This window comes from Amaranthus tricolor, chromosome 2 (genome assembly GCF_026212465.1).
Source record: "Amaranthus tricolor cultivar Red isolate AtriRed21 chromosome 2, ASM2621246v1, whole genome shotgun sequence".
Lineage (NCBI taxonomy): Eukaryota > Viridiplantae > Streptophyta > Magnoliopsida > Caryophyllales > Amaranthaceae > Amaranthus > Amaranthus tricolor.
In genome coordinates this window covers 13990693-14006799 of record NC_080048.1, presented here as the reverse complement: position 1 = coordinate 14006799, position 16107 = coordinate 13990693, and the positions used below count along the sequence as shown (strand labels likewise).

The window sequence follows — 16107 nt, the reverse complement described above, 5'->3', positions numbered from 1 at the left end:
ACGCAACTACAATTATATAAATTATTAATGGACAATTCGAATATGTTTTAGTCGAATTATATACCATTTTTTTCGGATAAAATTATAATTTGATTAGGGGGTGTAACCGGATACCAGATCGATTCGGTTACGTAAATATGCTTTTTTGGATAGTGAAAAGCAGTCGGTTGCGGTTCGAAAAAAATTGAATATGCGGATCAAATATCGAATATATATCCGATTTTTCAATACTTATATTATTTAGGTTTTTTTTTAAATAATTACATTTTTTACACATTAATACTTAAGTTACACTTGTAAAAAGATCCTTATTTGTATCTTGGTTTTAAGCTTATTGTATCTTATATTGCGCGCGGGTAATTAATAAGAGGGTTTATAAATAACACATTATGTGTATCGTTTGAAAACCAAAGATACAAATAACAGTTATTTGTATTTTTAGTTCAAAGATACCAAAGAATCTTTGTTACGGTATCCATGTGTGATTCTTGTGGGAGATGTATGAATCTAATAACTACCCAACAGCATATGAAATATATATCAGGTCTAGTATGGGATAGGTAGATGAGTTTTCCCACCAATTTCCGATACTATTCTTTATCGACTAACTCTCCGTCTTGCACTATCTGGAGCCTATAATTGGCGAAAATTGGTGTTTCAGCAAGTTTACAATCAAGCATCCTAATTTCTACCAGAAGATCGAGCATATACTTCTTCTAATATTATCCCCGTTTCGACCTTAGAACTTGAATTCCAACGAAATTTTTTAGGTTCCTAGGTCTTTCATTTCGAACTCCATAAACAACTTCTTCTTAAGGTTAGTAATATCTTCTTCATTGATCCCAGTGATGACCATATCGTCAGCATAGATAATTAAGCAATAATTCGTCATTTTTCCTTCTTGAAGAACAATTTGTGATCGGAATACTTTGCTCATATCCAAATTTCTTCATTGCTGTAGTGAACCTACAAACCATGCTTGTGGGGATTTCAAGTCATACAATGCCTTTTTGAGTTTACACCTTTATTGTGATCCATGCAAACTCATCTAAGAACCCCAATGTTGCTTTCATATAGACCTCTTCTTTAATTTCACCATGGAGGAAGGTATTTTTCACATCAAATTGGTACAATAACCCATCTATATTTGCAGCCACTAAGAATAGGACTTTGATTGTAACAATCTTGGCAACCAGAGAGAAGATTTTTGAATAATCAACCCCATAAGTCTAAGGATACCCCTTGGCTATAAGTCGAGCTTTGTACCTCTCAATGATCTCATCAGTATGATATTTTATTGAGAAAACTCATTTGTATCCGATTGTTTTCTTTCCTCTAGGTAAAGTGCATTGATCCCAAATTTTATTCTTTTTAAGAGTTGTGATTTCTTCTTTCATGACTTTCTTCCACTTTGGATCTTGAAGAGCCTCTTCGGTGGTTTTTGGTAGAACATTAGAGTACAAAGAAGTGTTGAAGGCAAATGTTGTCTCAGATAATTATTCAGCACTTCCTCGCACTAATGGAAAAAAACGTATTTGCTGCGTGTAATTTGCTGCGATTTTCATATATACGCAGCAATAAATAGGAAAAAGAATAAGAAAAAAAAACAATTAATTGCTGCGGTTTTAAGGCTTGACCGCAGCAAATACTCAGTAGCACAATTAATTGATGCAGTTATGCTAAGGATCGCAGCAAATAAGTATTAAAAAAAATGAAGAAAAAATTTAAAGGCAGACATACCCAACTCCGCGCCTCGCGGAGTGCCTTCTGACCCAGAATAATTGCTGCGGTTTTGCTTATGATCACAGCAAATAACTGTTAACTGCTTCATTATGTTGATATCGATTAATGGGATATCGAGTTTCTTGAGATTCAAACTCCGAATCATACCTCTTAGGAGGAACACCTCTTGTGCTTTTGGGTGGTAACTCATATCTTCTTGGGTACATCAACACTAGGCACATCATCATCATTAGATATATCAATTAAGGGGGGCTCAAGTGTTACCTCTTGTTTAGTTGGATGCTTAGGGACTAGAGTGAACTAAAGAGGTGGTGAAACTATGGTTTCGGTAACAATATATGTGGTGATACCTACTTACTCTATAGGGTTTTGAACTTCTACTAACAGATATGTTAAACAGCTTAGATCATCGCTTACACTCTCCCCCTAAGGTGTAGGCTGGGTATAATAGTAGGAGTTTTCAAAGAAGTCACCATCCATAGTGGTATACAATCTGTTTTGAGTAGGATCATAATGCCAATATCCCATCTAGGTCACCCCATACCCGAAAAAGACACATTTAGCAGCCTGAGGTTCTAACTTAGTTCTAAGCTTTTGGAGAGATGGATATATACCACATTCCCAAAGACACAGGTCGTAAAAAGTGAGTTGAAAAAATAGCGGCAAAGGTGCTCAAAGTGTCAAGAAGAGTCTGAAAATTGAAAAACTTTGTGGGAAGACGGTTAGTAAAATAAGTGGCAGTAGCAATGGCCTCTAGCAAGAAATGAGCAGAAATATGAGACTCAAACATAAAGGCACGGGATATTTCAAGTAAGGTAAGTTTTTTCCTTTCAATGACTTTGTTTTGTTGTAGAGTATTTGGATATGTGGTTTGGTGAATTAGACCATGTTCTTAGATGATTCGTTTCAAGTTGGGGGAAACATATTCACCACCATTGTCAGATCGAAGAATTTGTGTTTGAGTATGGAATTGGGTGAGAATCATGTTATAAAATTTAACAAAAATCTCAAAACCTCAGATTTGTGTTTAAGAAAATAAATCCTGCTTATACGATTACAATCTTCCACAAATAAGACATAATATGAAAACCATGTGAATTTATTTCGGGAGCGGGACCCCACATATCAGAATGTATCAAAACAAATGGTTTATCAGTCCTAGACATAATGGAAAATAATAATGTTTATGACTCTTAACTAGTACACAAGCTTCATAATCCAAAGAGATATTACAATTATGTAGAGATGGTAGATAACCTAGAGACATGAGACCTAAACGACGATGTCACATCCATAATTAATGATCGGGAGACCTATGAGCAAGCATTGTGTGAACCTCATCCACATAGTACAAACTACCCCGTTCAGTTTCATGCCCAACGATGTACGAGCATCCTACACAACTAAACCATCAAAAGTCATAAGAACAGTACAATTAAGTTCTTTGATTAGCTGATTAACAAGCAATAATTTATGAGACAGACTGGGTATTAACAAGTAATTTTTAATACGAAGAGAAAATAAAATGTCAACTGGCCCCGCTTGATCCACCATTATATATTCCCCATTGGTTGTTTGAATGTGGGATTGGGGTGTGGTTTGAATGGATATAAAAAAATATCCACTTAGAGGTAGCTTGATGACTCAAGAGGCCCATATGTTTAAGGGTATGGAATTTGGAAGTGGTCATTTGGTTAAAAGAAATGGGTGGACTTGATTTTTGTGGGGCATCCGATTTTCTTAGGGTTAGAGTGGGTAGGATCATAGTATAAATAAGAGAATTAGGATAGTTATTGTCTTCGTCCCCATATGTTGTGGTTGTTTCTATCTCCTCCCTTCTCTCTTTTGTTTTTGTTGTGGTTACTACTCTTCCTTCCCCCTCACAGCCCTGCACTTTACCTGATGCACCATGTGATGAGGTGAGCTCACTAGGGTGGTCAGCAGTCGCCAGGTGGGATCTTGCCACCGGTCCAGTTCATCAGTGCCTTGGTGGTAGTCTTCCTCTTCTGTAGGTCATCCCACCATTCGGATACCCAACTAGCTTGAAAAACCCCTCCTTTGTATGCCATGAGCCACCGCACTGACTACACCGGAGTTTTCGTCGGTCGTCATCTTCTTGGTTTTTTTGGAGTGAATCTGTTTTGCATAGCTAGCCCTATTCCAATCTCTGAGGGACTAGATGCTAATGATGAGATATCGGTGATGATTTTCTGGTTTGAAATTTCTCGCTATATAGTGTCATAGGCCACGTTAATTGTCGGCGGTAGGTCTATATGAAGGGCATCCCTTCTTTCTTTGTCTAAATCTTCATTAATTCCAGTGACAAATAGGTACAATATTTGCCTTTGTATGAACTTATTAAATGTTGTGGTATCATCTGAACAAACCATTGGATTTGACATCCGTCTGTCAATCTCTTTCCATAGAATACTAAGTTTGCTAAAGTAAACTTCTTTTAAATCATTGGCTTTTGTTGAAGTAACTGCTTTTGAGCTCGAATCATAGATCTGGTGTTCGTCTCTACCACTACTCAAGAGATTTTCAATTCCTTACCATAAATCTCGAGCAATGATATTGTCTAGAAACTGGTTTACAATGTCTGCATCAATGTTTTCAATGATCCATGATATTAATTACCATGGATTCCCGTTAAGCCCATTGTGGGTATTCTAAATTAGTGGGTGTTGAAGGTACGATAGTGATATGGTTGAGCCGCCCTCGACCGCCAATGGCTATATGCATTTTGCACCATTTGGTATAGTTATGGTAGGTTAACTTCTCAGAAATTCGGTTTGTAGATGTGTTTTCTGTTCGGCTGGTTGATTTGTATAATTTCTGAAACATTTGGAACATTTATTCCATTTGCTCCATAAAGATCAGTTGAGTTTGTGTTGGCTCGTCAAATGGCTCAATCATCACAGGTAAGTAAGGTAAATGATGAGAACATTAAAGAGGTTATCGGATTTTCAGATCTATACCTTACGGCTCTAATACCATCAAGAATTAAAGAGTATGGAATTTGGGATTTAAGAACACTGTTTGTGTTGATTATAATGAGTTATACTACTTTGAATTTATACAGAGAATTCTATCACTAAATAAGTAAATAGAATAATAGCCTTAATACTATACTATAAGTAAGAAAACTATATAGTCTAATATCTATTGTCCTACTAATCCAACCTGTAAAAGATTGTTAATTAATTTCTATCAGTCACTAAAATAACTCAAGTCCACACCAAACTAGAATCCCTAGTGATTTACACCCTACTCCAAGCTTTGGTTTATGCTTCTTTTTTGAAAAGCCAATTAGCAATTTTCCTTTGCTAGAAAATAAGTATGGTTAATAAATAACCAATTTATAATTAGTAAAGGAAATTTTTTATGTATTATTTGAGTATGTTGCTAACTAGCCATTAGTAAATAATAATTTAATTATTATATGGTAGAATGAAGGAAGAGGAGTTTTGATGTGGTTAAAATTAGGGATATTCAAAAATATCCAATCCGATTATTAGAGATTTGATTTTAAAAATTGGATAATTAATTTGAATTTTAGAACCGGATCTGGATCGAAATATTGGCAAAATCGAATATACGACTTTTTTCTTTATAATCCTCAACTGTAACAAATTTACATAACTAATTTATTGTTAATTAATTTAGACTTAGAAAATCCAATCATATGCCCAAAATGATTTATATATGCGAAGTTAATTAGAAACTTGAAAAGCAAGTCATCAGCCTTTCTTTTGTACGATCTCAAGATCAACTAGCTGATATTCTCACAAAGACAGTCACAACTAAAGCCTTTGAAGATGCTTTATACAAGTTAGGCATTGGAAATCCTATAACCTAACTTGAGGGGGAGTGTAGGAAACTACATATTAGAATATTTATTTTCCATACTTAGATTATAGTAATAAGGCTATTATTCTATTTCATATTTAGTGATCAAAATTCTCTATATATATTCTAAGATGTATGTAACCGCCTCGAATTATGAAGGCCAACAGTGACTGGAATTTACTATTAATCAAGCAGAAGCTTAATTTTGCCAACACAACTAAGGGTTTACTTAAAGGGTAAACCAATGTCCAAGTAGAATACTTGAACCAAAACCAAAGCAATATAACAGAAGTGTTTACTATCTAAAAGAAAGGAAAATTACAATCAAATCGATATAAGTCCAAAGTTCAAATTACATCCTTAAAATAGTCAAACCTAATCAACTAAACTAATAGTCTCTCAATTACAATAAAGAGATCTAAACAAAAGGGGAGTCACACTGTAACTTGGGTTCATCTTCTGCTCGCATATCCATTCTCCGTCGAGGTGCCATAGGGGTTTACTCGAAAAACAAAACCATTGGAAAATCATACAAAGCATAGTATCAGCAAAAAGGCTGAGTATAAACACACTAGTGTCCGTCAAACAAGTTATTAAAATCTTTTTGATTTGAGTAAATTCATTTTGAAATATGCTTTTTCATTTGATAAATCATATTATCATTCAAACCCAGTTCGATGGTTCTATAGTCATTTCTAAATTTCATTTTTCATCATAAATCATAAGATCTCAATGGATCCAAATCAATTTCAAACTTATATCATAAGTTTGCATGGGTACTCTTTGAGTCATCCTATGACTCGTTTGGTAGTCGGTCTACCGTTCGCGACATGTCCGGCAAGTGTAACACAATGGTATTGTGAACAATACGCGCTCAGCATTGGTGAGCCATTTAATCATGCACACAACATTTGCTGTGGCATATCTACCCTCCATTTAGGCTAAAATATTTTTGTATATAATATATATCTTATAATTTCAATAGCATTCAAACCAACTACAATATAATTCATAAGTCTATAAAATTATGAAAAAAGATTTCATAAAACACCATTTTCGTAAATACGAGATAGTTTTGCCGGTAATAAAATCAATAATTGATTTACAAAATACATATTAATTCTCCAACAAGACCCAAATTAATCAAGTCATTATAATACCTTATTTAAAATGAATTTAAGGTTGTCCCATCATATTATAATTGGTTATGCAAATTTATAACGATCTTACGATTATTTTCGACAATTTAGGTATTTACCGTTATTTAAATGGTGTCTTAAATCCATAAAATTTATAAAATATCTAAGTTAAACTTATTTTATACTATCAGGCAGTAGGTTATTAATACAATTATAAATTTTTGATATAGGTCTATTTTTACTCAAATTTAATTAACAATATTATACCTTTTATTAAATAAACAATTTCTATTAATTTGACAAATTATTAAATTATTAAATAATTAATAAATATCTTAATAAAATTATACCAATGTTCTAGAAGTCAAGTATGATATTTATTATTTTGTATAGGCATTTTATCGATAAATAAAATAAAATCGATTTAAAATTATTTAAGTCCAATAAAATAATATAAAAATTCTTTGATATTCTAGAAACTAATTTAAGGGATATAAAATTTTAAATAACCATTATAAACCACTTGAGGTATTTTTAATTAATAATTTTATTATTTTATCGATAAAACAAATAGAATTTATTTAAGTCCATATATGGTCATGAAAATCCATATAAATTTTTATACATATTTCTAATATTTACATATGTTTCTCATAAAATTTTCATATCCAAAAGACGTCATTTAGTATTTATTTTATATTTTACCGTTTTCTAATTTACCGATTATTAATAAGCAAGTAAAAATTATTAAGGTCCTGAAACGTCAACAAAATCTTCCTAAAATTTTAACAATTTTATTTACTGTCTATATGGGTATGTGATAAAAATTTCAAGTCCACATGTCTTTATTTGGTAGTTATTTTATATTTTACTATTTCACAATTTACCGATAAACAATTTAACAATTACTAAAAATCCTGAAAAATTCCAAACTAAATATATTCTGGCCAAATCTTGTTGGAGACATTATAATATGGTTTTATTAAATATTTTTGATGATCAAGAGTTTATCTAATACCATGTTTTATAATTAGAGTATTTAACACTTTAAAATCCATTAAAATATTAATTTAATGAATAATTTAAACAAAAATATCTAAGAGATTTTCTTAACACATAGGTACTGGAAAATACTTTCTAAATGAATTTCAAATATTTTCAAAGTTCATATAATCATTTTCATCACAATAACTTTTACGAAATAGTGTTAAACATGCCTTTAAACATACAACAATTTATAAAATCAACATGCATGATACCCACAATAATAATGCATGTAATAAATTATTCCATACTCACAATTATCATTTTGACATTATTTTTCAAGATTTAAGAACTTCTCTTTGGGAATTTTATTTTTAAAAACAATTTTATACACAAACTTTCTCAACTTGTTCTTAAATCTTTTAAAAATTACTCCATGTGACATAACTCGACTCTAAACCTATATAAATATTCCGTAAACTCCCACGTAAGCTCCTACGCGTTCTAGAAGTGGTTTCAACTTCGGGTCGTTGCCCTTCAAGTCTCAACTCCAACTTTTCAACTAAACATATTGCATTCATCCAAAAATCAATAATAATTTTGGATTTCTAAAATGCACTTAACTTTCCTTGTTGAAGTTGTTAAACTAATTCTTGTGATGATTTTAACATATTTGAAGTATACTTATTATGTTGAGCAACATACTTAATCATCATGTCCCATAATTTTACTTAATTCCTTAAAGTAAGAAAATTTATGTTTGTTGAAATACATCTTCTTATTTTCTATTATAACGGATTTTTATAGATTTATTAGTGATGATTTTCTTAGTCTTGGAGATAAAATACCCATTTTATAATGATCTTAGCTTATAGAAGGATTCATGTAAAAAAATGTTTTACATGAACAAGTTCTAACAAAAAGTAGTGGAAGAAAGAAATGTACATAACTTACTCTATACTTGATGAATTTCTTCAAGTTTTGTGTCTATAGAAAGCTCTTGAAATGAAGATTATTTTTATGGGAGATTTGAGTTTATAAACATAAATTTTCAGAAGTTTTAGATGGGTTTTTGAAGAAGATTTGATGAGAAACGAAGGTGTTTTAGTAGTTGAAAGTTTAATGGATTCTAGTGTTTGCTCATGGATGAACTTGGGAGCAATGTGTTGGGATTTATGGCTTATTCATTATTCAGAAAATAGAGTGTTTTTGCTTCAAATATTTGCCTCTTGCATGCTTGTAATGATGCACGAGCTTTGGGTAGAACAAAAGGGGTTTTGGGTAGTGTGATTGGCTTGAGTGTGTAAGTGAACAAGGAGCAACTAAGGGGATTGGGGACAGCCATAGTGGCTGCTGTTTGGGGCTGATTTGGGGTGTTTTTTGTCCTCAATTTAGTCTATTATGGTGTAAGAAAGGTTTATTTAAGATAGTTTAAAGTTTGGGTAAAAATTAGTGTACATATAACAAGTTATGTAACTTGTACTTCATGTTTAAAAATCACTTGTATATGTGTATGAAATATTTAATTTACGCCCATCATGGTTAAATAACATGCTCGGGTAATAATTAAAATTTTCTCAAACTGTTTTGGGTAGTTGCTCAACTTTAAGTTTTACCTCCAAAGTTTACGTTACTTATTACGATTCATAATCACGTTACGAATTAACAAGCTTCTAATCATTGTAGAGACTTTTCAAATTACTACCATCACTAATTAAAATATAATTAGTAATGAACAAATATATAAAAAACAATTAGACGCTAAAAACGAATAATGAATCTCATAATTATGCGATTGTTTCAATGTATTACTCATTATAATCAATACAAAATAGTATTCTCAAACCCTAAATTCCGCGTTCTTTAACTCTTCAATATTTAGTTCAATTACATTTATTTTCGATTTCAATGTTGTTGATCGGGTAATAAAATCATATTTGATTATGATGTTTTTGATCATTATTTAATTAAAATTGTTATGTATTTGATTCAATATTACTCTGTTAGATGTTGTATGTCACTTTTATCAATGAATTATTAGGTTACTTTCAAAATAAAAGTTGAAATCGATTAAGTAAAATCACTCATGTTTTTGGGTGGAATCTTATTGTGTTAAATATGGCATGTTGAATGTGATTCTATTTTTTTAGTTATGTATAAGTTTTGTTTCAGTTTGAATTGATTACTTGCACTTCATCACTTTTGAACAAGTATCTGTTGAATTACACATTAGCTGAATTTTAATTGAAACAAATACTACTTTCTTTAGATAAGGTCACAACATCATGGGCAGTATTGTTGAGAGGCCACCCCATGCCATATACCGAAGGTGAAAGCTTTGGATGCTTGGTCAACTCCAGAACAGTCTTCAAGTATATCTCAATGTATGTTGTCTGGAGTTGTGCTCACTTATAGGTTTTCATCCGCCATTCGATTATATATAGCCTGAAAAAATCAAACATAAAAATATAAAATAATAACATGAAATATTATATTAAAAATAAAAAATAACTTACATCGCGTCTTTTGTGGTCGAAGTTGCCCATGACCTTATTTACATCTCTTTCGACCATCTCTTTGTCCGACAAAGAACTGATAAGCATTTATCCTAAAAAACAAAACAATTTAGATTGATGTTGTATTATATATACATATTGATTTATAAAAAATAGAATATTATTTGAAATGTTATGTATTAACTATCTCTTTCGATACCCGAGCGATAGATTGAGCACCGCAGACGTATGTCCCAAGTGTCTATACTGATGGATCCCCCTTACACTAATTTTTTTTGCCCTGACTGCTTTTTATTCGAACTTTGGAGTATCAATATACACGTTCAAAGCATCCCAGATTGAAGAGTTAACCCAACTAATTGGAATATATGAGTCAGTGTGCTACTTGGCTACCCTTTTTTTTATTTTTGGCTGGAGTAAATCAAGTCCTTGTATCAAACAATAACTTCCGTCTTAAAGTGTAACACCCCCGTTAAAATATCGATTAAAAAAATTAATTATGTAATATAATTAGTTGATTAAATATATTAAATAGTTATTCGGGTATACTTTTGTTGTGCGTGTGTTTCGTCGCTTAACAAATATATTGCATTATTACTTTTACGTCTAACAATTAAACCGAACAATAAAGTAATTAAATAAATAAATAAATAAAAATAAGTTAATTACACATTAGTGGCCGGTTGTAAGAAAGAGTTGGAGGGATTCATGAAAGTCCTCCCTAAATGCCAATTAAGAGATAATGATGTAGGCAATTGAGGGAAGATTTATGGGTGATTAATTAGCCTTTGAAGGGTCAAATAAAAATTTGATTTACCTAAATAAATTAGAAAAATTACTTCCCATTTTGCTTCAAAACTTTCAGCCGCAAGAGAGAGAAGAGAGAAAAAAATTGAGAAAGATTCTGGAGTTGAATGTGTTCACTTGTTCTAAATTCAATTTTTATTTCTTGAAATTTGTAAGTTTTTGATCTATAATTTTTTTACAAAATTTTAATTTTTTTAAAGAATTTTATTCATAAATATTTTTTTAATTTATATAGTTTTTACATGACATATAATTTTTTAACAAAATTCAATTTGTTAGAAGAATTATGTTTATGTTTTATTTTATATAATTTCTTATGATTTATAATTCTTTAACAAAATTCAATTTGTTAGAATAGTTATTTTATATAGTTTTCATGAATTTATATTCTTTAACAAAACTTCAATTTGTTAGAAGGAATTATGTTTATGTTGTAATTTATATAGTTTTCATGAATTTATATTCCTTTAACAAAATTTAAACTTGTTAGAAGAGATTTTGTTTATGCGTTATTTTATATAATTTTCATGAGTTTATAATTATTTAGCAAAAATTTAATTTGTTAGAAGGATTGTGTTCATACATTTAATTGATGAATTATTTTTTTATGAAATCATAATTCTTTAACAAAATCTTAATTTGTTAGAAGAATCATGTGTGTACATTCATTTATTTTTAGTTATCACAACTTATGACTCTTTAACAAAATTTCAATTTGCTAGAAGAATCTTGTTCATAATTTTTAATCTTCATACATAGAAAAAAAATATATTTGATGGTTGTTGTGAATATTTTAATTAATGACTATTTATATTTTTCATAATTTGGTGATGGAAATTGTGTATATGTAGATGTTCATATTTTGATTCATGAATTTGTTAAAGTTTTGGTTGATTTTATTTTTGAGATTTAATGGTGATAGTGAATTTTGATTTGTATGTGTTGTTGATAAATCACTCAATTATAAAAGGAGAGTAAAGGAATTGAAGTATTTTAAATAAATTAATTAATTAAATTAAACAAAATCAAAAATTCTGGACAATAGCTTTTGTCTCGGCGGGCGTGCCTCAAACCTCGGGGTTTGAGTTCGTTTTGTTGTCGTTTCGCTCACTAATCTCATTAAAAGTCATTTAAATAGTAAACGAATGTTAAAAATTATGAAATTTGACACCCGACGAAATTGATGTCTTCCAGACGCAGTGGTAAAGTCGGATCTTTTGTTTGAATTTTCAAAATTGTCCAAAAAGGGCAATAAAGTTACAAGTTGTATTTTAAAGTTAGGAAATCATTGAGACTATAATTTAATCATTTAAAATAATGAAGTTTAGTGATGCCTTGATAGTATAAGTGGATTGAAAGTGTAAATGCATACTAATACGTGATTTTTGTATTTGTATTTGTGTTAGGATCTCGATTCATAAGAGGTTGAGATTTAATTCGTGAAGTGCTTTGAATTGATTTATCGTGATGTTTTATATCACTTAAGGCTTACATGCATCAAATACTTTGGAAGGAGTTAAACTTGGAAATTGAGGATGGTTATGTTTATTATCCTATGGGTTTAATACATTGGACTTGTAATTATTATTATTATTATTATCGTTTCCATGACAGTTTTGGATCATTAGGGTTACCATGAGGATATGCATACTTTACCTTTGACAATCCTTACAGGACGAACAACGTCTTAGGTTGGAGGTTGCCTTGGGATTAGCTCTCCTATGAGTATTCCTCCAAACTTTGATATTATTCTGGCTACCCGAACTAGACAGGCAACGACATGAGTTGGGAATTGAAAAGTCAATTATGATATCTTAACTATTAGAGCCTTTGCATGCTAGGATGAACTCATTGTTATATGTAACATGTATAATACATTGTATAAAGTCTCTGACGTATATTGGTTTATGTTCTTTGAAATTTTCTATGATGTTGTCATTCGACGACTAGCAGGTTGATTTGTAGGTGGGGGTAGTGTGCGAGGACTCAACGTTAGAACTTGTAAATGAGGTGACTAACGCACATAAACTTATGTTAATTTATCATTTGAACTTTACTATTTATTTTAGCAAGTACGTTATATTCTGGACTTTATTTGTTTTGAAAAGGCCCATAGACTCTCAAGTTGTAAACTTTACGACTTTCGCTAATTTATTATTTCCATTTTTATTTACTTATTTCTTTATCGCTAAAACGTCGTTGATCTAGAAATGATTTAACTTAAATGTCCGATGTGTGACTCGGAATTCATATTTACATGTAAATATCGATTCACTTTAAGCTAGACTATTACATAAAGGATTTTTGCACATTAGCTTATGTATGAGTCCCACTTATACTAAATCTGTACATACATTGAACGCAATTTATTAATTTATTTTAAATATGTTATAAAATAATAAATTGAGAAACTAAAATATTAATATACCTTGAATTCTTCCTAGTAGAATTCTTTGGTTTCTTGTGTGACTTTGGCCTAGTAGGAACCTTATTTTCCCACTTTAGCTTGAAAATATCTAATATAGTCCCCACAATGCCTTCTTTTCCACTACTAGTTGTTGCATCAAAGCTAAAAATATATTTGTACATAATCAATGCAATATGTAAACATATGAATGTATAACTCAATTGTATACAACTTACTCTCTTGCTACTCAGTTCTAAGAGTACTTTTTCGAGAATTTTGTGGAACATCCCACTCCTCGAAACCTTGGCTATGTCATCAATGGTCATTGCTAGAAAGATGTTCGTCTTCATATTAATGATCATTTAGTATAGGTGAATCGCAAGGCTGAAAACTATCTCTGAGCCGACTGCAATGCCCTTGAGAATAATGACCTAAATCGACTTCATTGTTCTGATCTCCTACGACAGCACCCAAGGTTTTCTCCCCCTCTTACTAGACTTCATCAAAGTCCAACCCCATTCAAACCACCTCCTCTTCACACTTCTACCAATATGACTACTCGTAGTCAACACGCCATTACTAAGCCCAATCCCAAATATTCATCTCAACATTATCATGCCACAACTTATTCCTTTTTATCGATTCCCAAGTATCCCATTATTTCCCTTAATGACCCGAACTGGAAAAATTCCATGAAAGAGGAATGCAATGCTTTGATTGAAAATAAGACTTGGGATCTTGTTGCCCCTTCTACTAATATTGATATTATCATGTTCTCTATGGAATCTGCGTTATAAGACCAACTATGATGTCTCTTTTGAGCGCTACAAAGTGTGGTTAGTAGGGGATGGTACGTCTCAACATGACATTATTGACTGTGATGAGACTTTTAGTCTGGTAGTCAAACCTATTAGCATCAGTATTATACTTATTACTCTCTCCAAATGCTAGTCTATTCATTGTTCAAATGTTCAAAATGCATACTTACATGGTCACCTACATGAGATTGTCTACATACATCAACCTATGGGTTTTCGTGACGCCTCTTGTCCTGTTCATGCCTGCTTGCTTCGGAAATCTCTATATGGCCTCAAGAAAGCTCCTTGGGCTTGGTAACTGTGCTATGCTAATTTTGTGACTATCATTGGTTTTACTAATAGCTTGTCTGATAGCTCTCTTTTCATTTATAGTCATGTTTCTAATATTCATTAGTTGTTACTATATCTTCTTGATATTATTCTCACTACTTCTTTTGCTCTGCCTCGTTAGTCTATTATTGCTAAATTTAGCTCTGAGTTTGCTATGAAAGACTTGGGTACCCTCATTTATTTTATTGGTATTGGTGTGACTCATCATCCTATAGGCTTTTTTCGTTCTCAAAAGAAGTATGCTATTGAGATACTTGACCGTGTTGGTATATCCTCCTATAAGCCTGTTCGTACACCAGTTGTTACTACTAGCAAACTTAGCGTAGAATCAGGGGCTCCATATGGTAATCCAACTCTGTATCGATGCTTAGTTGATGCCCTTCAGTACTTGATATTTACTCGACCTGACATATTTTATGCAGTCCAACAGATTTGTCTATTTATTCATGCTCTTTGGTTTGAACGCATGGCAACCATACGTCGTATTTTATGGTATAATAGACAAAGTACACTTGATTTCGGCTTACACCTGTATAAGTCTTCTATTTTCTCGTTGTTTGTCATATATACAGATGCGAACTCGGCTGGTTTTCTTGACACCCTTCTCTCTACCTCGGTTTATTGTAATTTTCTTGGTAGCAATCTTATTTCTTGGTCCTTCAAACGTCAACTCACATAGTCAAATTCTAGTGTTGAAGCTGATGAGCATCGTAGTATTGCTAACATTGTATCAGAGACTTGATGGCTGCATAACTTATTAATTGAAAATTCACTATTTTATCTCGAAAGCCACTCTAGTTTATTGTGATTTTTAACTTTGGTTTAATTACAGACTCGATCGAACTTAACTACACGTCTACACCCTTTGTTTCTTTTTGTTTTTCCCATTTACTTTTTGCATAGTTTTCAATGTAAATTTCAAATCTCGATATCTTTAAATACACATAATAAAAAATTATAATAAAAATATATGATAAAAAAGTATACATTAACATGCATCTAACGAGATTTCACATGTATACATTTTATCTTCTAAATATGTGTTCAAAATATTATTTATATTTCTCTCTCCTTAAGATGAAATAATCTAAATAAGAAGAACTTTGGAGAACAGAGGGAGTAATTGGTAAGTTGGAATAGGTACTCAAGCATTCATGCTCCTACGTATAGGTTTGGGTTACTTTTGTACATATTTGCATTGCATTGCATCGCGGGTACGTAAGATCAGTTTAGGGTCTGAGAAGTTGAGTTAAGAGGTTGGGTAATGCTATTTTGCCTTGAGAGTTGAGACCACTAACCAGAAGCTGGTCCTGATTATTCCATTTGTCTAGTAGAGTTGTAGGTCATCCTCTTCCTCTATCCACTAACTTATTATTTGACTTCAACTTGGTACTATTATCATTTGGCTTCATTACTCATCTCTTGGCTCTTCTCTACCCTTTTAAACTAATAAATAAATGTTTGGGCTCGAGAACTCATTTTTAATTAAGAAATTGTTATTAATGTTGATTTCT

General features: G+C 31.5%; 1 protein-coding gene across 1 annotated transcript; it reads left to right on the top strand.

Moving 5' to 3' along the window:
- The first annotated feature begins 14471 nt into the window (after positions 1-14471).
- Positions 14472-15354, top strand: LOC130805561 (uncharacterized mitochondrial protein AtMg00810-like). Its single transcript, XM_057670339.1, has 3 exons — positions 14472-14557; positions 14735-15062; positions 15166-15354. The coding sequence occupies exons 1-3, from the start codon at positions 14472-14474 to the stop codon at positions 15352-15354; spliced, it is 603 nt and encodes a 200-aa protein (XP_057526322.1).
- The last annotated feature ends 753 nt before the right edge of the window (positions 15355-16107 follow it).